This window comes from Melospiza melodia, chromosome 8 (genome assembly GCF_035770615.1).
Source record: "Melospiza melodia melodia isolate bMelMel2 chromosome 8, bMelMel2.pri, whole genome shotgun sequence".
NCBI lineage: Eukaryota > Metazoa > Chordata > Aves > Passeriformes > Passerellidae > Melospiza > Melospiza melodia.
In genome coordinates, this window is record NC_086201.1 from 22,804,787 (window position 1) to 22,827,605 (window position 22,819).

At 40.0% G+C, this 22,819-nt stretch overlaps 1 protein-coding gene across 20 annotated transcripts in view; it reads right to left on the bottom strand.

The window, feature by feature from the left end:
- TTN (titin) overlaps positions 1-22,819 on the bottom strand; it is a 238,040-nt gene that overhangs the window by 152,046 nt on the left and 63,175 nt on the right. For all 20 annotated transcript variants that reach the window (XM_063162226.1, XM_063162223.1, XM_063162220.1 and 17 more), the window contains 38 exons: positions 22,470-22,751; positions 21,601-21,879; positions 21,211-21,492; positions 20,433-20,711; positions 20,035-20,322; positions 19,549-19,827; positions 19,173-19,451; positions 18,792-19,070; positions 18,404-18,691; positions 17,984-18,271; positions 16,825-17,106; positions 15,828-16,106; positions 15,431-15,712; positions 15,004-15,282; positions 14,590-14,877; positions 14,077-14,355; positions 13,688-13,966; positions 13,332-13,610; positions 12,902-13,189; positions 12,453-12,740; positions 9,462-9,743; positions 8,919-9,197; positions 8,527-8,808; positions 8,129-8,407; positions 7,365-7,652; positions 6,937-7,215; positions 6,572-6,850; positions 6,195-6,473; positions 5,398-5,685; positions 4,937-5,224; positions 4,141-4,431; positions 3,159-3,446; positions 2,076-2,168; positions 1,671-1,953; positions 1,237-1,417; positions 791-880; positions 440-707; positions 82-342 (listed from right to left, as the gene is read on the bottom strand). In XM_063162226.1, coding sequence (XP_063018296.1) covers positions 82-342; positions 440-707; positions 791-880; positions 1,237-1,417; positions 1,671-1,953; positions 2,076-2,168; positions 3,159-3,446; positions 4,141-4,431; positions 4,937-5,224; positions 5,398-5,685; positions 6,195-6,473; positions 6,572-6,850; positions 6,937-7,215; positions 7,365-7,652; positions 8,129-8,407; positions 8,527-8,808; positions 8,919-9,197; positions 9,462-9,743; positions 12,453-12,740; positions 12,902-13,189; positions 13,332-13,610; positions 13,688-13,966; positions 14,077-14,355; positions 14,590-14,877; positions 15,004-15,282; positions 15,431-15,712; positions 15,828-16,106; positions 16,825-17,106; positions 17,984-18,271; positions 18,404-18,691; positions 18,792-19,070; positions 19,173-19,451; positions 19,549-19,827; positions 20,035-20,322; positions 20,433-20,711; positions 21,211-21,492; positions 21,601-21,879; positions 22,470-22,751 — 10,224 coding nt within the window. The remainder of the gene's footprint in view (positions 1-81; positions 343-439; positions 708-790; positions 881-1,236; positions 1,418-1,670; positions 1,954-2,075; positions 2,169-3,158; positions 3,447-4,140; positions 4,432-4,936; positions 5,225-5,397; positions 5,686-6,194; positions 6,474-6,571; positions 6,851-6,936; positions 7,216-7,364; positions 7,653-8,128; positions 8,408-8,526; positions 8,809-8,918; positions 9,198-9,461; positions 9,744-12,452; positions 12,741-12,901; positions 13,190-13,331; positions 13,611-13,687; positions 13,967-14,076; positions 14,356-14,589; positions 14,878-15,003; positions 15,283-15,430; positions 15,713-15,827; positions 16,107-16,824; positions 17,107-17,983; positions 18,272-18,403; positions 18,692-18,791; positions 19,071-19,172; positions 19,452-19,548; positions 19,828-20,034; positions 20,323-20,432; positions 20,712-21,210; positions 21,493-21,600; positions 21,880-22,469; positions 22,752-22,819) is intronic.

A 22,819-nucleotide genomic window follows, 5' to 3' on the forward strand; every position in this document is an offset into this window, starting at 1 on the left:
TTTTTATTTTCATTTGTTCTGCTAATGAAACCCCCAGAAATTGTCACTATTGTAAGAAAGAGATTCTATATCTTTACAAACCTTCAATGGCCAGATCTGCCGTTGTTTCTAGACTGTCAAGCTTGCAGGTATACTGTCCCTCGTCTTCCGTTCTAACATCCTTGATGATGAGTTTGTGCACTTTGTCAGAGACTTGTGTTGAATATCTCCCTCCTATCTTAATGGGTCTCCCATTCCTATACCACTGAGACTTGGCATTTGGGATAGAGAACTGACAAGTCAGTGTGCATGTTTTTCCTTCCTTGAAAGTGGTGTCATGAAGATGCCGCTCAACTGCAGGTTCTATTAGTATGTTAAAACATACATTTTAACAGAGATCAGAGAGTGGAATAAATACAGTGTAAACTAATTCAAATATATACTTCAGAAGTAAACTTACCAATCACAGTTAGCTTGGCACTGGCAATATGTGGTCCACACACTATTCTGAAATTTCCTTGATCTTCAGGCTGGCAGTTTCTAATTCTCAGTATGTGGCGATCACCTTCAATTCTAATTTCATATTTGTCATTGGAGTCCAGTTTCTGTGTTCCCTTGTACCATGACAGTTTAATTTCTGGATAGTTAATCTTAATCTCACATTCAAAGATAGCATCCTCATCTGCTAAAACCGTCTGATTTTCAATGTCTTTGATCAGAGTAATAGGCTGGAAAATATTAGTTTAAGTTAATTTCAGGGTTCCCTGTTATAGGCTTGAATATTTCATAAATCAGTCCAAAAATGTTTTACCTCTGTTTGTGTGAGTCGTTGCTGAATAAAAGCTACAAGTTCATCAAATTCCTGATCTTCCCTTTGAGCTTTCTCTGTGAGCTCAATTTCCTATAAAAATGCAGAATATACTCAAAGATTAAAGGATACTAAATGTCAAGCTGTTGTGTTTACCCAACACAAAATTAATTCCTACATCAAATTTTATGTAACTGTACTGTAACCAGGAAATCTTCCCATTCCAACAATTGCAGTCAAGTTATGAAGACAGAACCTATTTAGCCAGAAGCCCATTTTTTCTTCTTGGATTTGAGCATGCAAGAAATTGAGAACTGCCATTAAAAGATCTAAAGAGGAATCATAAATTTCTCCACACATCATAACTTCAGAGCTTCACAGTGTGGACACACGTCTGTTCAACATATTACTCCTAAGAAAACCAATGCTGCAGTCACACTGTATCTTACCAATCTGTGGCTTTCTTCTGCCTGGGTTTGCTTTAGTAACTCAAAAGCTTGCAGGAGGCCACGGAAATCTGTAATTCCATACATGCGAGCATATTTCTCATATTCTTTGGGATCTACATTTTTGAGAAGTTCCAAGATATCAATAGGTTGCTCTTCCTCCTCTTTTCTTTTTGTTGGAGTGCTATTCAAATCAATAACAGAAGTTAACTACACAGCATTTCATTCCCAGAAAGCTGTTTAATGAAATATTGAATCATCTCAGAGCTGTTCTGTGCTGTAGAATCCTTTAGCTTAGTCTAGTCAGGTGCTTTTATTTTTAGCACATTAATTCCTATTTAATGAAATTTTTTAAATTATATCTTGTTCTGAGATGCATAATAAAAATTTTTCTTCTGTGTTGATAGCAAATTAATCCATAAAAACTTTCAATATACCTTTTTAGTTTTGCCCTGAGATCCCCTTCAACAACTTCTGTCTTTCTTTCTTCAACTTGCAGGTTTACACTCCTCTCAATTTCACCATGTTGGTTAAAAGCAACACATTTGTACATGCCCGAGTCAGTTTTTATTGTATCCTTTATTTCTAGTTTGGCTTCATCTCCTCTCTGCTGGATTATAATGCGGCCTCCCTGGTTGAGTTGCCTCCATTTTCCCTTCATCCACTTAACATTTGGAATTGGATCTCCTCCAACTTTTGCAGTAAATGTTGCAACGGTCTCTGCAGAAAGATGCAAATGAGGAAGCTAAGTCTTTCCAGCTGTTTTTGACAGAGGGACATCATCTCAAACAAAAGGTGTAGGTAAATAGAAGACATTGTACTGTTTTGAAAAGAGTTCTTACTTTCCATGACTTTGATACTCTGAGGCTCTGACACAAAATAAAGTTTGCCTTCCACTTCTGCTTTCTTAGCTGCTGGAGCAGCTGCCGGTTTTTCTAAAAAAACAGAGTCAGAGAGTTATAGCAGATGGCTTCATGTAACTGTTAATGTCCATAGGTGATGATGTTTCTGAATGAATTGTAAAAAATGAATTAATTCCTGAGATGGAACAAAATACTATGCAAGAGGTAAAAATGCAAAATATTTTCTTATTGTTTTAACCAACTTCCAGTTTACTTTCCAGATGAAACTCTCCACAATGGACCATACTGTGCTGTTCATTCAGGCCATTTATACTCTCCATGGATGCAAATCCATAGATAGATATGCAATTATAAAGCCTCATTTTCTAAAATGGGTAAGTTTTTTTTGTGAGGTCTTCTCTTTTCATTCTATTTCTGGATATTATGTCCTAAGAGTTACTTGCAGTTTTTTACCAGTGATCTGTTAAATTCTCCTGGTTTTCTTTGACTAGCCCTTAGCCTAGTGGCTAACCGTGTAGTGAAAAAGAATTGTGCATACTGCTGGACTCTTGTGTCCTTTATGCAGTGGTAAAGCAAGAACTACACAGAAGGACTCATGTTTAGACAATATTTACTTTCAGCTAAAAGGTCAAAATGTCTCAGGGCTGTAATAGTCTTAAAACAATTAGCCTCTAAGGCCACATGTTCAAATTCCTTCTGTATTTTCCTTTAATAAACACCACTTTTGACATGCTTTCCATAAAACACGCGTGTCAAAGTAATTTCACCCATTTAGCTTGCATTTTTGTAAATTTCTTGTTTAGATAGAAAATAATTTTTTAATCTCTTTGGTAGGAATGTACTATTGATTTGACATTGATCTTTCAGCATTCATGTCACTATTTATATATAAATTATTGTTCAATACTCTGTTTTACCAGATTCTACAATTTTACAAAAAACTAAAAGTAAATAATTGTTTGTCATTAGATTATTAACTTTTTTGTTCCACAGAAAAAGAGGTGGGATAGCGTTTTGGTTGACATTTTTGTCATATGCCTTATTTTCTCCATGTTACTGTACCTTTGACTGTCACTTTAGATTTGCAAGTATCAGTGCCAGCTGCATTTGAAGCTTTGCATACATATTCTCCTGAATCTGATTTGGTAACTGCAGCAAGTTCTAGGAGAGCTACTCCATTAGCAAAGCTGAAGTTGCATTTGTCTGAGGCTCTTATTTCTCTTCCTGCCTTCAGCCACTGGATCCGGATTGGCTGCGATCCCTGGACATGACAGCTAAGCTGCAGGGTATCGCCTTCCTCTGCTGCTGCTGGCTGAAGAGGCTGGTCAAAAACTGGAGGCTTTTTGGGTTCTGGAATACGAAAATGCTTGAATGAATACTCAGGAAAGTATGATCAAGAATATAAGAGAGAGATACATGTGATTACTAAGGAGGCGATGGCAAGGAATGGAGGATGATAAACAGAAGTCTGAGAATGTCAATCACAGTGTTATAAAATGGAATAAATATCAAGAGAGCATAACAGCATATTTGCTATATAATCATGCAAGAAATATCTTTATCCTCTCAGCACGAACCTTTACACGCAAAAAATAGTATGAGAACAAAAGCACTGTTATGTTGCAAAACTATATAAAAATCTTTAAAGAAATAAACCTGCAATTTCCTGCAAGACTATTACGATGAAGTGTCATGCTACCAAAATGCAGTGTCAACTGCCTAAGCTTAGATTTCATTGCATTAACCCCCTGTTACTCCACTGAAGGAGAATGATTAAAAATTCAACAGAAATTTCACAAAGATTTCAATGTTCACTTTGAATCAGTCATAGCAAATACAGGAAAAGAAGTTTCTCCTTGAAAAAAAATAATCACTAATATAAAAGAATTTGTTGACTTTGTGGTTTATGTGAATCTCTGGACAAATCACTGCTGTTAAGGTAAGTAAAGCCAGCTCATAAGAGATATGCTATATACTTGCAGCTAAATAAAACAAAGAAATTGTTTTTTAAGCAGGAAGCAAAGAAAAACAAGACTTAACCAACCTCTGATAACAACAGAAGATGTACTCAACACGCTTCCTGCTTCGTTGGACACTTTACAGGTGTATAAACCAGCATCTGATTGCTCTACAGTCTTGATATGTAAAAGCAAGGCATTGTTTTTGAAAGATAATTCACAGTGAGCGCTTGAATGGACTTCCTGATTGTTTTTATACCAAGCAACAGTCAAAGGCTGAGAACCGGAAACACGACCCTCAAGTTTAAGTTCATTCCCTTCTGTTTCTTCTACTGCTTCAGACAGTTTCTTAGTAAAAGTAGGAGGAGTTTTTCGTTCTGTAAAAAGAACATAAATTCCATGAATCTATCTTGAGATGAAAAATCTAAAGACAATGCTTCAAGAAAAATTTGAACATTGGGGAATTGATATTTACTCTCATTTAAATTGGATATATTTTTAAAGTGAAATGATGCTAAGATAAACAGCAGGAGTCTTGCTCTTACAGTCATTGTCACTGTGTTTTCCTGTTTGAAAAAAAATTATCTTACATTGATTTAAGTCATACACCATTTAAATAACCCCAAGAGTTTTGTCAAGTTCTTAAGAACGAAATAGACCAGAGCCTATTGAGAAAGCAGGCCAAAGAAAATGTTTTATTTCTCCTCCTGTTGCTATTAGTGATCCTTCCTAATTCCCATAAAAGATTCATAGGTATCTCCAGATAGGTACTCTCAGGCTACATCCCAAAAGTTTTCTCAAAGTTGTCTTGCAGTAATAGTCTGACTTCATTTATAACTGAAGGAAGAAAAATGTAAACACAACATATTATCTATTCAGTACCTTTAACAGCCAGTTGAGCTGTGCAAGAGTCCTTTCCAACTTCATTGCTAGCATAGCATGTATATCTTCCAGAATCTCCCCTGTCAACTCTCAAGATGGTCAGATGGGCTGTGTTGTCTACATAACTGATCTGATAGTTCTTTCCTGTTCTAATTTCTTGGTCATCTTTTGCCCAAGTGACTCTAATAGGCTGTGTTCCAGAAACGTGACACTCAAAATCAGCACTTTCTCCAATAATGCCATCCACAGGTGCAAGGGGGATGTCAAAGAATGGAGGAGTTTTCCCCTCTGAAGAGTCAAAGAAATAAAAAACCATCACTTAAAAATCTCAATTTACTGTATTCAAAAACTCAATCTCAAAAACTGTGTGAAATAAGAATTTCTTGTACAATATTAAATCCATACATAAAGCCAAACTCAGGTTTAAGACATTTCCATTAAATATTTCACAGCCCACCAACCTGTAAGGACAAGCCTGCCACTAGAAGAAGCAGTCCCAATAGCATTGACAGCTGTGCAGGTGTATTGCCCAATAAGGCTCCTATCTGTCTTCAAAATCTGGAGGGTTGCTACATTATCTACAAAGGACGTGTGAACATTGTAGTCCTCTTTTACACGCGCGCCGTCTTTAAACCAAGATACTTCGATGGGTTCTGAGCCAGCAATGCCACAATCAAACACGACTGGTAAGCCAACAGTTTCATGAACGTCTCTTAATTTTCGTGTAAAAGAAGGAGGAAGTTTGCGCTCTGTAAGAGAACAAGTATTGTACAGTGAACTCTTCCAGAAGACACGCACCTCTTGCTGTACTCATCAATAATCACTGACTAATGTGCTGTAGAGTATGGTGGATTTTTGCTCATAACTTCCAGTTAAAAGTATTGTTTAGCATATCATTTATTTTGAACTTGTTGTAAAGAGCCCTGTGCATATGATTGCAGGAAGAGAGGTCTCTTTTTTTTCATCTTAGACCCAATGAGCCTCAGGACTGCTAATACTGGAAATAATCAAAGCAATATCCTGAACAGGGATGGAAGATACAGAGGGTTGTAACGCCGCAGAAGAGCTGTGGTCAGTAAGTGCCGCATTTCAATTAACTTTACTGGCATGCTTTTGTTAGTAGAAGAAAGTACCACAGGGTATCTCACACGTCAAGAAACAGTAAAGTGTTTTACAATGAAGAGGCAATTGTTGTTTTTTGAAAAGCATACTTAAGAAAAATAGGCCATTTCTCTATATTTAAAATTGAAATATTCACCTTGAACTGTAAGCAAAGATGATGAAGAAGCCTCCCCAACAGAGTTTTCTACTTTGCAGATGTACTCCCCACTGTCACTACTGTCTACCTGGCTGAAAACCAGAGTAGCAATTTGGTTCCTAAAGTGCATTTTCACAGTAGCAGTTCCTCTCAGCTTTGTATCACCTTTGTACCATGACACAATCATTTCTGGTGTTCCAGCGACCTGGCACTGTAAGGATGCAGAATCCCCAACAGTCACCTGCACTGGCTCCAAGGGTATAATGAAGTAAGGTGGTTCTGAAGGACAAAGACACACGATTAGCATAAAAAGATATTGCATGGTGACCATTAGTAGTTCAAACAACACTTGTTGAAGTGCTGCTGGCTTGACGCACCTAGTATTGTGATTGTACCATGACAAGTATCTTTCCCAGAATCATTTTCAATATGACAAGAATATTGCCCCTGGTCTTCTAGTTTGCTGCTAGGGATTTCCAGTATGGCAGATGTGTCTGTAGTGGTGATGCTACACTTTTCAGAGTGCATTATTTTCACTCCATTTTTCTTCCATGTCACTGAAATCGGTGGAGTACCCACATATGTGCATTCCAAGATTAAATTTTTCCCTTTCTCTACATTTAAATCATTCACCTTCTTCAGAAATTTGGCTGGTTCTATAATGAACAACAGGAAAAAAACAAATTAAATAAAGCCAAGAGATCATCTTTAAGAAGCATAAGAAGCAGTAGTCTGGACAAACCTTTGACAAAAAGATGTGTTGTGCAAGAAATTTTCCCTGCCTCATTAGAGACCTGGCAGGTGTAGTCTCCACTCTCAAGTGGTTGTACATCAAACAGTTCCAGTTCTGCAACTGAATCTTGCAAGGTGATATTGCATCTGGGTCCTGGTACTAGCTCAATGCTGCCTCTGAACCATTTAACTTCCAATGGAGGGGAACCTTTTACGATACTAGTAAAGGTTATGTTTGCCCCAGATAAAACATCCAGTGGTTCAGGTTTCTTCACAAAAGATGGTGGTTCTAAGCACACAAATAAAACAGACAGAAAATAAGTACATTTGAACTTCTTTTGAAGATCGCGGTGTTCAGAAATATTCAACAAAGAAAAAATCAAATATTTCTGAAAATAAATTTGGATCTTCTGATTCTGGCTTCTTACTGATACTGACCTATAACACTCAAAAATGCGCTGCATTCATCAGACCCAGCAACATTAGTAGCTGTGCACAAATAAGTTCCCATATCAGACTCCTGAAGTCCATTCACTTTCAGAGAACAGGTATTGTCTGTAAGAGTAGCCTGATACTTCTCTCCACTGGTAATCTCTTGTCCATCATGAAACCAGGAAACAAGAATGGGTGGTGACCCATAAACTTTGCACTCCAGTACAGCAGAAGAACCCAGCTGACCATAAGTTTCTTTCAGTTTTCTTGTGAAAGAAGGAGGTATAATACGATCTGCATTTGTTTCAAAATAAAAAAAAGAAATTACCATACAGCATTCTTAAATGCAGGAAGTTCTCTGTGCAGAATAAAATTAGTGACTTTTTGCTGTATCTGCTTTGGCAATATACTCTGAAACAGCTAAGTATTTGAAAAATAGTTAATGGTTAAGGATATGCTGGAATTTTCATCTATAATCTTTGAGGAACACCGTTTGTTTTGTCCATTCTTTTTCATAAGCGACAATATTACACCAGCTGTCCAAGACAACATGTAGATTAAAGCTGAAGAAATCAAGTCCTTTCAATAATTCATGCCCTTCAGATTTTAGGTAGGCATCTATCCTTGGTGCCTGTCAAAGTAGCATGCCAAGTACTCCTAAGATTATACAACTCTCTTAGGTTGCCCATCACAATAACCACTTTGCTATCTGAAGGCTTTGTAAAGGAGCTAAAGGATCAGAGGCGACTTAGAAAGAGTAGCCAACTAACCTGAAACATGCACTGAAGCTGTGCAGCTGCTTTTACCGACACTGTTTTTCACCTCAAAAGTATATTCTCCACTGTCTTCTAGTGTTGCATTGAGGATCTTAAGCCCAGATACTTTGTTGAAGAAACTGATTTTATATTTATGGTCAGTGGACAGTTCATTACCATCCTTAAACCACCTAGCAGTAAGCTCTGGTGTGCCATCTACTGTGCATTCCAGAGTACAAGAGTCTCCGGCTGTGACTTTGACTGGGCCTGGCTTCTCTACAATGACTGCAGGTTCTGCAATGAAATGCAAATCAGAAACATTTTTAGAACAATGAAATAGCTATTATTATGATTAAAATTTAAATTTCAAAGCATCTTAAAACACACTGTGTTTTTTATCTCATGCTACCAACCTAGCACTTTCAGCATGGCAAAGCATTCCTGAACTCCAGCATCATTTTTTATCTGACAAATGTATTTCCCAGCATTGGTTGGTTCTGCATTTCCAATCTGCATAGTTGCAATGTTTTCTGAGTAGGAGATCCAAAGATTATCACTTTCTCTGATGATTTCCCCTTTGTCTTTTAACCACAGAACAGAAATGGGCTGTGATCCTTGTACTGTTGCCTGCAGTTCAATCGACTCCCCAACTACGACAGTGAGATCACTCAGCTTCTTCACAAAGGTTGGTGGTGCTATTTAAGAGAAGATATTTAACAGTAAAGAACCCTGCCAGGAGCGGAAAAGTACCAGAAGAATTTCAGGAACAAAGAAATGCCAAGAAGATGCCAATCTTTGTACAAACCTCTTAGTGTTACAGAGCCAATACAAGAGTCACTTCCCACATCATTTACAGCCTTACAGTGGTATTCACCAACATCTGCAGTATCCACACTGAGAATGTGAAGGCTAGCTATGTAGTTCTCAGACATGACCTTATACTTCTTGCTGCTCCGAATTTCTCGTTTGTCTTTATACCATGAAATCTGGAATGGAGGAGTGCCCTGAAGCTCACACTCCAGATGAATATCAGACCCTTTCAAGGTCTCAACTGGATGGGGCTTCTTGGTAAAAAGAGGGGGTGCTGGAAGAAAGAAAAAAGAGTTATCATTTGTGTTATTTAAGCAAAAGAGGTTAAAGAAGACAGAAGATTGAAATAACTCATCTGATGCTCAATAGCAAAGACAATAGATAAGAAAGAGCTGCCACAGAGACCAAAAACAGACAAGAGATTTGCCATCTACTCAGGCAGACTTTGGCCTCTGACAAGAGAAAGTGGGATTTAAGAGCTTTTCCTAAAGGAGGAGCCTTAATGTTAGAAAGGGAAGGAAAGATCTGAGATTCTGACCTTTTACTCTCAGTGTAGTACTGGTGCTTGCACTACCCGCTGGATTCTGAGCTTCACAAGTGTAGTCACCACTGTCTTCAACACCGAGGTTGTGCATTTCAATGACTGCCACTGAGTCCACAAAAGACATTCTGTATTTTTCACTGGGATGGATTTCAGTTTCACCTTTGTACCAGGTGACTTTGATTTCTGGAGATCCACCTATTTTGCATTCATACGTTGTGGAATCGTGCTCTTTCACAAGTTTTGAGGAGTCTAGTTTCTTAATAAACCTTGGTGGTTCTGGAAAGCCAAAAAGGAGAGATGATGCTTTAAACTGCACTAATTGTTTGAATAAGCAGAGAGATGTGTAACTGAAACTGCAAAGTTTAGGGACTTAAGCAAAAATTCTGATTTTGCCATTGCTATGAAATTTTTTTAGATTATTTCAAGTTGGTCTAAAATCCAGATTAAGAAGAAAACAAGTTTTCTATATACATTTCAGTGAGTTTTTCCTTAGTTTACTGACCCACTTTACCTCTCCTTGTATGTATTCATTACAGATTAATTGATGTGCATGGTTTTCTTTACAAAATATGCTCTTGTTATATATGTGTAATCAAAATGCCTGATGCAAATGCAATAATCCAACTGTTCAGCCAAAAAATTTTATTAAAAGCATTTATGTTGAGTATTATAGCAATTGCTTTATATCCTGTGATTAATAATTAATGTAGTCAATGAATGTATCTGCATTATAACCCCTCACACATTTAATGCAAAACCAAACATGAAGTTGCACATAAGGAATCAAAGTTAAGGAGCTTAGGTAGCAAACAAAAGAGCTTAGAAATAATCATGCTGAGGAGAATTGTGAGATGGCTGGTTTTATAGAATTGGTGTTAAATGTCTGTGATTAAAAAGTAAAACAGGTGGTTACATTCTGTTCCATAAGAAGGGGAAAGGAGTGGAAATTTGGTACTTTTCATCAGAAGTGGCATCTAGATGATTCGAATCACAAGACTAAATGCTCATAGATCAAAGCTATAACTAGTAAAACCAAGAGGTGGTAATGTGGGCACAACAAACAGATCTCCCTGCAAAACAGGATGAAGGGCCTCTTTGTGTGACTGTGAAGTGTAGGAAGAATATCTCTTTAATTTTGGATTATTTCAACCTGTGGGACAGTTGCAAAACATCCTGTGTTGCTAGAAACAAAACTTCCTGAGTTTCTAGAAATAGAAATGATGATTTGGAACCTTAGCAATTTACTATCAGATTTCACTTTGAGAAAGAGTTGATTATTTATCTGCACACTAACAGCTGCTGAGTAGTCACACTCTGATTCCACTCCTTTCAAAAAATGAGGGTCTACACATTAATAAGGTACATATTTATAATGTAAAGCAGTTCTAGAACACAAAGCAATTATTAAAACTACAGATTGGGAACATTATATACTAGAGTGAGAAAGTTAATAAAAAGCTGTGAGGTTTTCAAGATCAATTAAAAAAAAAGATCTTAATTCTACAAACAAAAGGCAGCATGTCATAGAAGTGAGACACGCAGCATAAACCCAAATTAAATGCATGCAAATCAATGCACCCAAAGAGATTGACCTTTCAAGTTCTATAGAAATTGGTTGAAAAAATCAACATCAGTAATTTTACAGCCTTGGACAAACTGTACAAATTCTAAAGAATACTGACACTAAAAAGTGTCAGTAAATTCAGGATCAAAAAATAAAATAATAATACTCCTTGGGATTTTAAAAATAAAGATTTGAAAAATAAAAAAATAAAAAAAGTCAGCTGTGATCATTTTAGAAATGGTAGTCATGTTCCAATAAAGCTATTAGCAATGATATAATTAATAATAAACAGAATTATTGTGGTAGAAAGAAGCTTCAGATCTTTTAAAGAGGTTTGATTTCTTGCTACAATTTTTCAATGCATTTTGGAAGTCAAGCTACATAACACAGCAGCCCTACTTATTACTGAATCCAGGTGATTCAATCTTACGCACTATTTACTATTTACCCCCACCAAGATGCTTATGGCTGGAAAAAACTTGATATATATATATAAAACATTTGACAAATAATTAATACAAAATCTTGCTAGTAGTAGCTCAGTTTCCTGTGTTATTTTTCATACAGATTAAAAGGATTTACTCTTGAAATATTTTCCCCCCTCTCTGCACTCCAAATTCGTACAGAGGAAAGAGGAAAAAAAAAAGCAAAAAAGAGGAAAGAAAGTGCTTTTAACTTTTAACCTTTTTACTCAGGGACCTTTTAACTCAGGCATAATCTAAGCAGCGTATGTTACACTTCTTCTCTTACAAAATCAGTAAAATTGAAATATCCTGAACAGCTATAAATATGTTTCCACCTACACTGAGGAAATGGCACTAATATACGTGTCACTTGCACCAAGACAGTCTGAGCCATTCATAAATTTGGATTTTACTTTTAGATCCACACACTGTAAGGAGAGGTGAAGTGTTGGATGGGATGGATATAAAACCAAATCCCCCAGTTTTGCTGTTTAGAAGAGCAATTTTCAATGTTTTCAGTCTGTGAAAGAGCAAAGCTATTTGCAGGACCTGCACATGCAGTAAAAATACTTCTAAGCCTCGTAAGTAAACTGAATTTCTCTCACTTTCCTTTCACTCCCCTGGGCAACCTAGTGACTGTCACTGCTGGAGAAAGACTTTAGAAAGATAGATTTTGCTGTCCAACAGAACCATTCATAAAGGCGCAACAGAGTAATAAGAGTGAATGTTTCAATGGAAGAATCTCTTTGATAAGAAAAAATCAGGTACTATACCAAAGCAGAAGACATATGAGTAAGTATTTAAGTATTACAATAACATTTAACTGAAATAAGACATCTCAGAGTAACCTCTTTTAAAAATTGTTAGTCACACACGTCTGCATTCAGGACAGAATGTGTTTTCCAGGTGTCTGCCTTGCAAAGAAAGCCTCATAAACACCAGAGCCCACGGCAATACCTTGTACAGCCAGCTGAGCTGCGCATGCGTCCTTTCCAACACTGTTGCTGGCAGTGCAGGTGTAGAGTCCAGCATCCCCTTTACCAACTTTGAGGACTGTCAAGCTGGCCGTGTTTTCCACCAGTGTCATTTTGTAGTTGCCACCTGGACGAATCTCTCTGTTGTCTCTGGTCCAAGTAATCCTCATGGGAGCAGAACCAGTCAAGTGGCACTTGAAGGTTGCGCTTTCCCCTAGTGCCACATCGATTGATACTGGCTTGACATCAAAGAAGGGAGGTCGTAGGTGTTCTGCAAAGAGGAAAGCATGGCAGAGCTCACCACCAAGCCTGCCTCACCATGCCATGCCCATTGTCCCTGGCCGCCATACGATTGGTAGAGCGGGGAAAAGGGTGGAGAAGTACAAGAGCAAAGACATACAAAAGATTTTCATTAAAGTGTGATCTACAAACCTGTAAGGAGAAGTTTGGCACTGGAAGAGGCAGTCCCCAGAGCATTTTGGGCTGAGCAAGTATATTGGCCACAGTAATCCATACTAGTTTCTAAGATCTGTAAAGTCGCAACATTATTTAAGAAGGCTGATTGCATGTTATCAGTGTCGCTTAAGAGAGCCCCATCCTTGTACCAAGACACCTGGATAGGCTCTGAGCCAGTTATGCGGCAGTCAAATGTCACCGGGGCACCAACCACCTCCTGAATATCTTTAAGTTTTCTGGTGAATGTCGGGGGAAGTTGACGTTCTGCAAAACAATAATAATCACTACTATAAGTAAGCAGCCAACCTAGAATTAATTATCTTTGAAATGATTAAAACCCCCTTTCTGTAAACAACAAAGAGCTCCTACAAACTACCCCACAAAAGAGTGGCTCTTGGCCCATCACCTTTAACAACAAGCAAAGCTGTGGAGGTGGCAAAGCCGATGCTATTTTCTGCTTTGCAGATATATTCTCCAATGTTGCTATCCTCTACAGCAGAGAATGCCAGTGTTGCCACATTGTTCTTGAAGTGCATTTTGTAAGCCTGTGTTGATCTGAGTTTGGTGTCATCTTTGTACCAGGACACCTTGATTTCTGGTGAACCGCCAATCTGGCATTTTAAGGTCAAGGGCTCGCCGACCTTCACCTCCACACGGTCCAGGTGTGTGACAAAATAAGGTGGTTCTGGGGAAGGAGAGAACGTGGTGAGCAGAGGCAGAGCATCACTGGGGTGTGTTAGGGGGATCAGGGGTGATGAATACCTAAGATGGAGACAAGGCTGTGGCAAACATCCCCACCCGCCTCATTTGCCACCTCACAGGTATATTCGCCTTCATCGTTCTTTGTGCTGTTGAAGATTTCAAGAATGCCAGATTTTTCAGTAGTTGTAACAGTGCAGCGTTGAGACTGAGAAATGGGCATCCCATTTCTCTTCCAGGTGACAGAGATGGGAGGGGTGCCAATGTAGCTGCTTTCCAGCACAATGGACTTTCCCTGCTCCACACTGAAATCACTTAATTTCTTCACAAAGACTGCAGGCTCTGTGGGGAGGTATGAATCAATAGTAAGAGGGACAGATGTAGAAGAGCTGCAGGCAGTTATGTGAAGTGAATGAAGATAAATGTGCATTCACACACACGCCCAAACACACCTTTCACAAAGAGCTGTGTTGTACATGAGGCACTGCCAGCATCATTTGTGACCACACAGGCATAGTCCCCACTGTGGCCTGGCTCCACGTTGTACAGCTGCAGCTGTGCCACAGACTCGTGGAGAGAGATGGAGCAGTTGCTGTCTGGCACCAGCTCCCTGATGCCTCGGAACCAGGTCACTTTGAAGGGAGTACTGCCCTTGATGTAGCCGGTGAAAGTCACATTTGATCCAGGCAAAACTTCCTGGGGATCAGGTGTCTTCACAAAAGAAGGTGGTTCTAAGGATCATGCAAAGAAGTGAAAGAGGGAGAAAGATGTTAATAGGAGGGTCTCTGTGAGGAGGAAAATGAGCAGGTTTGAGTCAAAAAAAAAAAAAAAAAAGGAAACCATGGGAAAAAAACCCAAACCAAACAAACCATGAAAAAGAAAAAAAGAAACCACGCGAAATCAGAGAAAAGAGAGATGAGGGAATAAGAATTTTGTTGAAGGCATGGCAGTATCCTTCCACTGACCTTGTACAGTCAAGAAGGCACTGCATTCATCAGACCCAGCCACGTTGGCTGCCACACATGTATATGACCCTGTATCTGTGACATCCAGGGCATTCAACTTCAAAGCACAAACATTATCCAAGAATGAGATTTCATGTTTTTCTCCACTAACAATCTCATTCCCATCTTGAAACCAAGACACAGATATGGGAGCTGTGCCAGATACTTTGCACTCCAGCAGCACAGAGGATCCCAGCACCCCATTTGTTTCCTTTAGTTTTCTTGAGAATGAAGGAGGAACGAGGCGATCTAAGTAGGACAGGGCAGAAGAACAGGAAGACAAGTGTTGAGATTTCTTTCAAGGGAGAGAAAAGGGGAAAAAATTAAAATATTTTTTTTAAAGACAAGGGTGAACAATAAAGACATAGAGCTGACCTGAAACATCAACTGAAGAAGTGCAGCTGCTGTCCCCTACTTCATTGTGCACCTCAAAAGTATACAAGCCCCTGTCTCCCCTGTCTGCAGAAAAGACTTTCAAAGTGGATATATTGTTGAAAAAGGAAATTTGGTATTTGCGGTCACTCTTTAGTTCTCTGCCATCTTTGTACCACTTGGTGATAAGCTCAGGTGTTCCTCCTACTTTGACCTCCAAGGTAAAAGGATTGCCAGCCATTACTGTGATCGGCTCAGTCTTCTCTAAGATGACTGCTGGTTCTGAAATAGGAAGGGAGGGGTCTGTGTGTCACAGGGAAATCTACCCACAAACCTGTGAGCACAGGGTGTAAGCAGAAGGCAAAGGCTGGTAGAGCCAGCTGTGCAAGCTGTAGGAGACAGTAGCTCTAGTGGAAGAGGCTATACCCACCTAGGACCTGTAAAAAGGCAGAGCACTCCCGCATGCCAGCGTCATTTTTGATCTGACAGATGTACTTCCCAACGTCAGTTCCCTCTGCACTGGCAATCTCAAGAGTTGCAATGTTGTCCATAAACCACATCTGAACATTTTCACTCTCCCTAATAACTTCACCCTTATCCTTGAGCCAGACAACAGAAATTGGTGGGGATCCTTCCACTATTGCCTGCAGGGCTGTTGGCTCCCCAATGAAGATTGCCGTGTCACTCAGCTTCTTGGCGAACCGTGGAGGTTCTGATAGCAAAAACAAGGAGGCAGAGGATAGTTAATCATACATGCTTGGTTGAAAAAGTGACAGTCAGGAGATCAAGAAAAGAGGGCAGTGATGCTGATCCTCTGGCATACAAACCTTTGAATTTCACTGGGCAAGTGCAAGTGTCGCTTCCCACCTCATTCATAGCTTTGCATTGGTATTCTCCAGTATCTTGAGCTTCCAAATTGAGAATATGAAGACTGGCAATGGAGTGCTTTGCAGTCACCTTGAACTTCTTGCTGCTCCTGACCTGCCTCCGGTCCTTGAACCAAGCCACCTCAAAGGGTGGGGTCCCTGCTATCTCGCACTGAAGGATAACATCTGAGCCTTTAAGAGTGTCCACAGGGCTTGGCACCTTGCTAAAAACAGGTGGTTCTATAAAAAAAGAATCACATCATAATGTGTGAGCTTCCTTCTCTGGGTGAGTTTTTGGATAGTAGCAGGAAGCAACATATTCAGGAAGGGAGCCTACGCTTATATTGTAAACACATATCTAGCTTTTAAATATGTGGCCTCCCCTCTAAAAAAATCCCAGCACTCAGAGTCCAAAGGGCAGAAAATGTGATACTTCTGCACCTGTTTGGAATCAGTGCTCAGTGTCCTTCCCCAAAAGCCACTCTCCCTGCACTCTAGGGTGTCATTCCATCTTACATTCTATCCTTACCCCCACTCTTTCTAGTCATGAAAGCTACAGTCAGTGAAGCTCAGCTACACAGCCTCCTCTTCCTTCTTAAATTTCATTCCTGTCAGTAACACTGTGTATAAAAAGGAGGCAGAGGGATGGCTGAGAAGCATTCCCAGCTTCCTCACCATGGCTGGTGTTCCACCTAGTCCATGTTTCCACTGTGATCTGAAAAGCTTGCCTTGTTCATCGTGCAACTGACTTAAATGGAGAGACGAGGGAATGACTGAACAGTGCTGAACACCCAGCACTATTTCCTGCCTGATCACTGCTGCTTAAACACATCAGCATTTAAATGCAAGAGCAGCTGGAGAGACACTGGCCCAGCAGACACCAGTTTCTGCAGCAGCAGTGCAGCTGGGAGCAGCCTGGCAGCCAGGGATTCTGGCCGAGTGCGGAGCTTGTGCTAACCTTTCACTGTGACTGAAGTGCTGCAGCTGGCTGTGCCTGCAGAGTTGTGGGCTTCACAGATGTAATCCCCAGCATCTTCAGCAGTGGCACCCAAGATGGTCAGCGTTGCCACAGAGTCTACAAAGGACATGTGCAGCTTGTCGCTTGCCTGGAGTGCCTGATCGTTTTTGTACCACACGATTCTGATCTCTGGTGTGCCACTGATTTTACATTCAAGCTGAACTGTGTCCCCCTGCTTCACGAACCGCAAAGCTTCAGGCTTCTTGACGAACTTGGGAGGTTCTGCAGAACAGAATAAGTATGTAGAGAATGACAACTTACCTGTTTGCCATGTGAAATCTACAGCACCGAGCAAGAGTTCTGGGAGGCACAAGAGTACTACAGCACAAAAATAAAATTGTTACAGAAGTTGGCTGCATCTCCAACCAGAGTTTCCTCTCAAGGGAATACAGAAGATGAAGAAAAGAAGGCAAAGACAACAAGCAAAACTGTGTTCTGCCAGCTTTGGACCCTGCTGCATCGGACAGTTGAAGCCGTAAAAGATACACAAAGAATGGTTGCTCCACCCAATTGGAATTTTGCTGTTACCTTTGAGTGGTAACAAGTAACAAGAGGTCCCCAGCCAATGTGAAAGATTTGACAAGCCCTTCATCCCTGGGAGCAACGGAAACACGGTAGGGATCATTTCAGTTGCTTAGACATCTTTAAAGTATATTTCTGCATTAAGAAATTAGTTGATTCATAGTCTAAATTAAATCAACAATTCAGAACTCCAACTGAAATCTTTATCAAACTCGAAAGAGTCACCTATGCAGGCCAACAAATGCAAGGTAGAGCTGTATTTACTAATAATTTTCCATATAGCAATTGCTATGAGTGACTACCACAGTGACTACAATTATTAAAGTAAAAAGCAGTGTGAGTACAACTCTCCATACAAACAGGTTCACACAGATACCTTTCTCCTTTGAGATTTTGCAGGTACACAAACATTCTGCAGTTACACAGTATGATGGGAGAAGGTCATTACATGATTTATGTCTGCAGTCTAGAAAGCTACTTTCAATATATTTCTAAACTAGAAATGGTAGAAGATCAAAGACAAAGAGATCTCTTTACTCAAGAGAAAGAAAATGCACAAACAAAGGTGACTTAATACCTTTGACGCTGAGTTGGGCTGAGCAGAAGTCTTTCCCAGCTTCATTACTAGCTTGGCAAGTATATTGGCCAGAGTCTCCTTTACCCACTCTGAGCACTCGAAGGTGAGCTGTGTTGGCTGTGAATGTAATATTGAAATTTCCTCCAGTTCGGATCTCCCGACCATCCTTGGACCACGTTATGTGTATTGGCTGGGCTCCCGTAACGTGGCATTCAAAATCAGCACTTTCTCCAAAAGGCACATCAATAGATTCTGGTTTGATGTCGAAGACAGGTGCTTGCTTGGGTTCTAGAAACACAAGAAAGCCATGTAATACTCATACCTCAGAAAAAAGCTAATCCAACACACAGGTACCATTGCATGCATGAAATAAGAGAGAGGAGCTTGTGATACAAGTAAAAGTTTTATAAGCCAACACACCTGCCACTGTGAGCCTAGCACTTGAGGTGGCAGTGCCCACAGAGTTGGTGGCTGTGCAGGTGTATTGCCCAGTGTGATTCATCTCGGTTCGCAGCAGTTGCAGCACTGCAACATTATCTACAAAGGATGTGTGCACATTGTGGTCATCCTTTAGCAGAACACCATCTTTGTGCCAAGTGACAGTAATGGGCTCTGAGCCATTGAGCCGACACATGAGCTTAAGGGGCAAACCAGCAGGGTGCTCGAGGTCCTTTAATTTTCTTGCAAAGGAAGGTGGTTGTTTGCGTTCTGGAAGAAAGCAAGTAAAGGATAAATACACCCCAGGAAGCAACTTTTTATATTTTGGCAAGACAAAAAGAGTTTTAGCAAGCTAATAAAAAATCATCACCTTGAACTGTTAAGAGAGCCTTTGTAGATGCAGTTCCTACACTGTTTTCTGCCTTGCAGATATATTCTCCACTGTCGCTGCTAGCCACTTTGTTGAAGATAAGTGTAGCAACATTGTCTTTAAAGAAAACTTTATACTCAGGAGTAGACCTGAGTTTCGTATCACCTTTGTACCAAGACACAGTAATTTCTGGTGTTCCAGCAACGTGGCATTGCAATGTTGTGTAAGACCCAACTGACACCTCAAGAGGTTCCAATTGTGTAACAAAGTAGGGAGGTTCTAAAAAAAGAGAAGCAATTAGACAGGCTTATTGTGTGCCAGGTTTTGGAAAGCATACACTTGAAAAAAAAGGCAAGGAAAAGAAGCAAAGGGAGCACACACCTAGGGTAGAGACTACAGCCTCACAAACATCTCTTCCTGCCTCATTTTCAACATGGCAAGTGTATTCTCCTGCATCTTCTTTGGTGCTGTCAAGTATTTCTAGGATGCAGGATTTCTCTGTGGTGGTGATGCTACACTTCTGAGATTGTGTGATGGTGTGGCCATTCTTCTTCCATGTCACAGAGATGGGCAGGCTGCCTGTGTAAGTGCCCTCTAGGATGATGGGCTTGCCAGGCTCCACATACTGATCACTCAGTTTCTTTACAAAGACAGCTGGCTCTAATGAAAGTAAGTCACAAATGTTGAGCACAACATGCCAAATGGAGAGAAGGAAACAATAATTAAAGGTAAATGGAGAGACATCATCTTTACAAACCTTTTACTGTGAGGTGTGTTGTACAATTTACCCTGCCAGCATCATTAGTCACTAGACAAGTATACTCTCCACTTTGAGGAGGAGTTACATCAAATAACTCAAGCTCCACAACGGACTCCTCCAAGTAGATATTGCATTTGTCCCCTGGCACAAGTTCATTGGCCCCTCTAAACCAGTTAACCTTAAAAGGAGGGGTTCCTCTGACAACACATGTGAAAGTGATGCTTGTGCCTGGCAGTACATCCAGAGGCTCTGGGGTCCTCTCAAAAGAAGGTGGCTCTAAATACACAAAAGAAAAAGATAGATAAGACAAATTGCGGCAGCATAGCTCCGGTATTTCCACACATCTACTGAAGATAAAGAGCAAAATCTTTATTTTTCTGTCAATAATTGTCCCCAAGAATATTTACAAAAGACTGCAGATAATTTCAAGAGAGAAAGAGCAAAAGAAAAGCTCAGAGAGCTTCCTGACCATTATATACCCACCTTGTACAGTCAATACAGCACGGCATTCATCTGAGCCAGCTGTGTTGGTAGCTTTGCAGGTGTAAGTGCCAGTATCTGAGTGACTCAGTGAATTAATTTCTAAAACACATAGGTTATCTGAAAAGGACATTTGATGTTTTTCTCCACTGACTAGCTTAAGTCCATTTTGGAACCAGGCAACAGAAATAGGAGGTGAACCTGACACTTTACATTCCAGCAGTGCTGAGGAACCCAGAACACAAGGGCTGTCCTTTAGTTTTCTTGTGAAAGAAGGAGGAATGATTCGGTCTGCATAAGAAAACATAATAAATCCACCGTTAGAGAGAAAATGAGTAAAGGACAGAGAATGGCCAAACAAAAGCTTTTGTAAAAGATAGAAGACAAGCTACCCAACCAACCTAAAACATCAACTGATGCTGTGCAACTGCTTTTCCCCACGTCGTTTTGCACAGCAAAAGTGTACAATCCACCATCTTCCTTTTCTGCATCCATAATTTTAAGTGTAGATACATTATTGAGGAAAGTGATTCTGTATTTTTGGCTGCTGGTCAGTTCTTTGCCATCCTTGAACCACCCAGTGGAAAGCTGTGGTGTGCCTGCTACTTTGCATTCCAAAGAACAGGCATCTCCTATAGTAACTTTCATTGGCTCTGCTTTCTCTACAATGACTGCAGGCTCTGGAAGGAGAGATGGGTAATATATATGGTTAAAACAGGGTTTGATAAGTATTAGCAGTAAGTATTATACACTATGAGATGGGGCTTACACATTTGATACTAAGGAAATTTTGATTTCTTGGGGTGTGGCGTTTTTTACAGCTGTTTTCCCCATCCTTTTTGTTACTCTAAAACTGTAAATTTTAAATACTTTCCAAAACTAAGTAAAAATATTTTAAATAATTTTAAAGTATCTTTTCATTTAAAATATAAAATATTTTAATCTCTCTCTCCAAGCAGGCATGAGCAAAAGACATGACAGAAATATAGAGTGGTTCCTTCCAACTCTATTGCTGGACTATTGGAAATATGGAACCTGACTTCTGCTTGTTGGGGAGAGAAGGATTCTGTTTTCTTTGTTTTGAACTCAGAGGCATAAGCCAAGTATACAGCTGATAAAAAAAGCACCAAGTTTCTAACTTTAAAAAGAAACTTCCATGTATTTGTGCTTTTTACCTACCTAGAATAGTTAGGGTAGCCATACACTCGCGACTTCCAGCATCATTTGTGATCTGACAGGTGTATTTTCCAGCACTGCTGGTCTCTGTGCGCACAAATTGCAAAGTTGCAATATTTTCTATAAATGTGATCTTTGTGGTCTCACTTTCTCTGATAATTTCTTCTTTGTCCTTAAGCCACTGCACAGAAATTGGCTGGGAGCCCTCCACTCTTGCTTGTAACTCTACTGGTTCACCAACCACAACTGTCATGCTGTTTATTTTAGTCAAGAATTTTGGTGGTTCTGAAGAAGAAATACGCAGTTATAGTAAATACTCACAGTGTTTCCACAAGGAAGAGCAATGCAGCGCCCTTGGGAGCGCTGCAGAAGACACATGTACCAGTACTTTACCTTTCAGCTTCACAGTGCAAATACAAGTGTCACTTCCTACATCGTTCTGTGCTTTGCACTGATATTCACCAACGTCTGCAGCTTCGACATTAAGAATGCGAACGCTCGTGTGGTAGTTTTTGGCTGTAACCTTGTACTTCTTACTACTGCGGATTTGTCTCCTGTCTTTGTACCAGGCAACGTCAAATGGAGGTGTTCCTGAAATCTCACATTCCAGGCTAACCTCAGAGCCTCTGACAATGTCTACTGGAGAAGGCTTCCTGCTAAAGACAGGAGGTTCTAACAAGGGAAGAAAGGAACATTTAGAAAGTAGTCTGGAGCTCTTTGATCAACAAAGAGTCTACAGATACCAGCTTCTGGAAAATGGGACTGCTGAGAATAACTACAGAATGGGCAAGACTTCCCTCTTTTTCTGGGCACAATATGAAATGAGCTTGTACAAAGGCGAGCATTAAGAGCCATTAACTCCCCTTTTGAAAAGGTAAACAGACATTTGGCAGAGAGGGTACAGGTCTCATTTAGCTGGTATTAATCTCCCATACAGGGTGTAAAACTGACACTAGTCAGTTTGTGTTTGTTCTTTCTCTTTGTATGTCAGCTTCTTGATATAGCAATTCCCACTACAAACTGTGTTGGATATTAAAATTGTAGAACTGGGGAAAAACTAGTTTAGTACTCATCTGCATTAAGAACATCATCTCTCTTGTTTAGACACTGGCAGAGAAGATGAGGGGGCATCAAGAAACAAACATGACATGAAGAACAGGGCAGTCCTGAAATTAATTAATCTCATGTTCCTGTGTATTTCTAAGGGATACAGCCACCAGGGGAAAAATAAGTTGCAGCTGGAAAACAAGAGGACGGCTAACCTTTCACTGTGACTTTGGTGCTACAGCTGGCCTTGCCGGCAGGGTTGTGAGCTTCGCAGATGTAGTCACCGCTCTCATCAGTGCTGAGATGATTCATTTCAAGCACCGCCACAGAGTCAATGAATGATGTCCGGAATTTTTCACTGGCAACTATTTCATGGTCGTTTCTGAACCACACTACTTTCATCTCTGGAGATCCACTTACTTTGCACTCAAGCCGGGCTGAATCACCCTGCTTGACTACTTTTGTTGCCTCTAGCTTCTTAGCAAACTTGGGGGGTTCTAAAAAACCAAAAAAAGTGGGGTCAGGAAGATCTGAAATAATACTGGAGAGAAAATGGTGGGAAAAG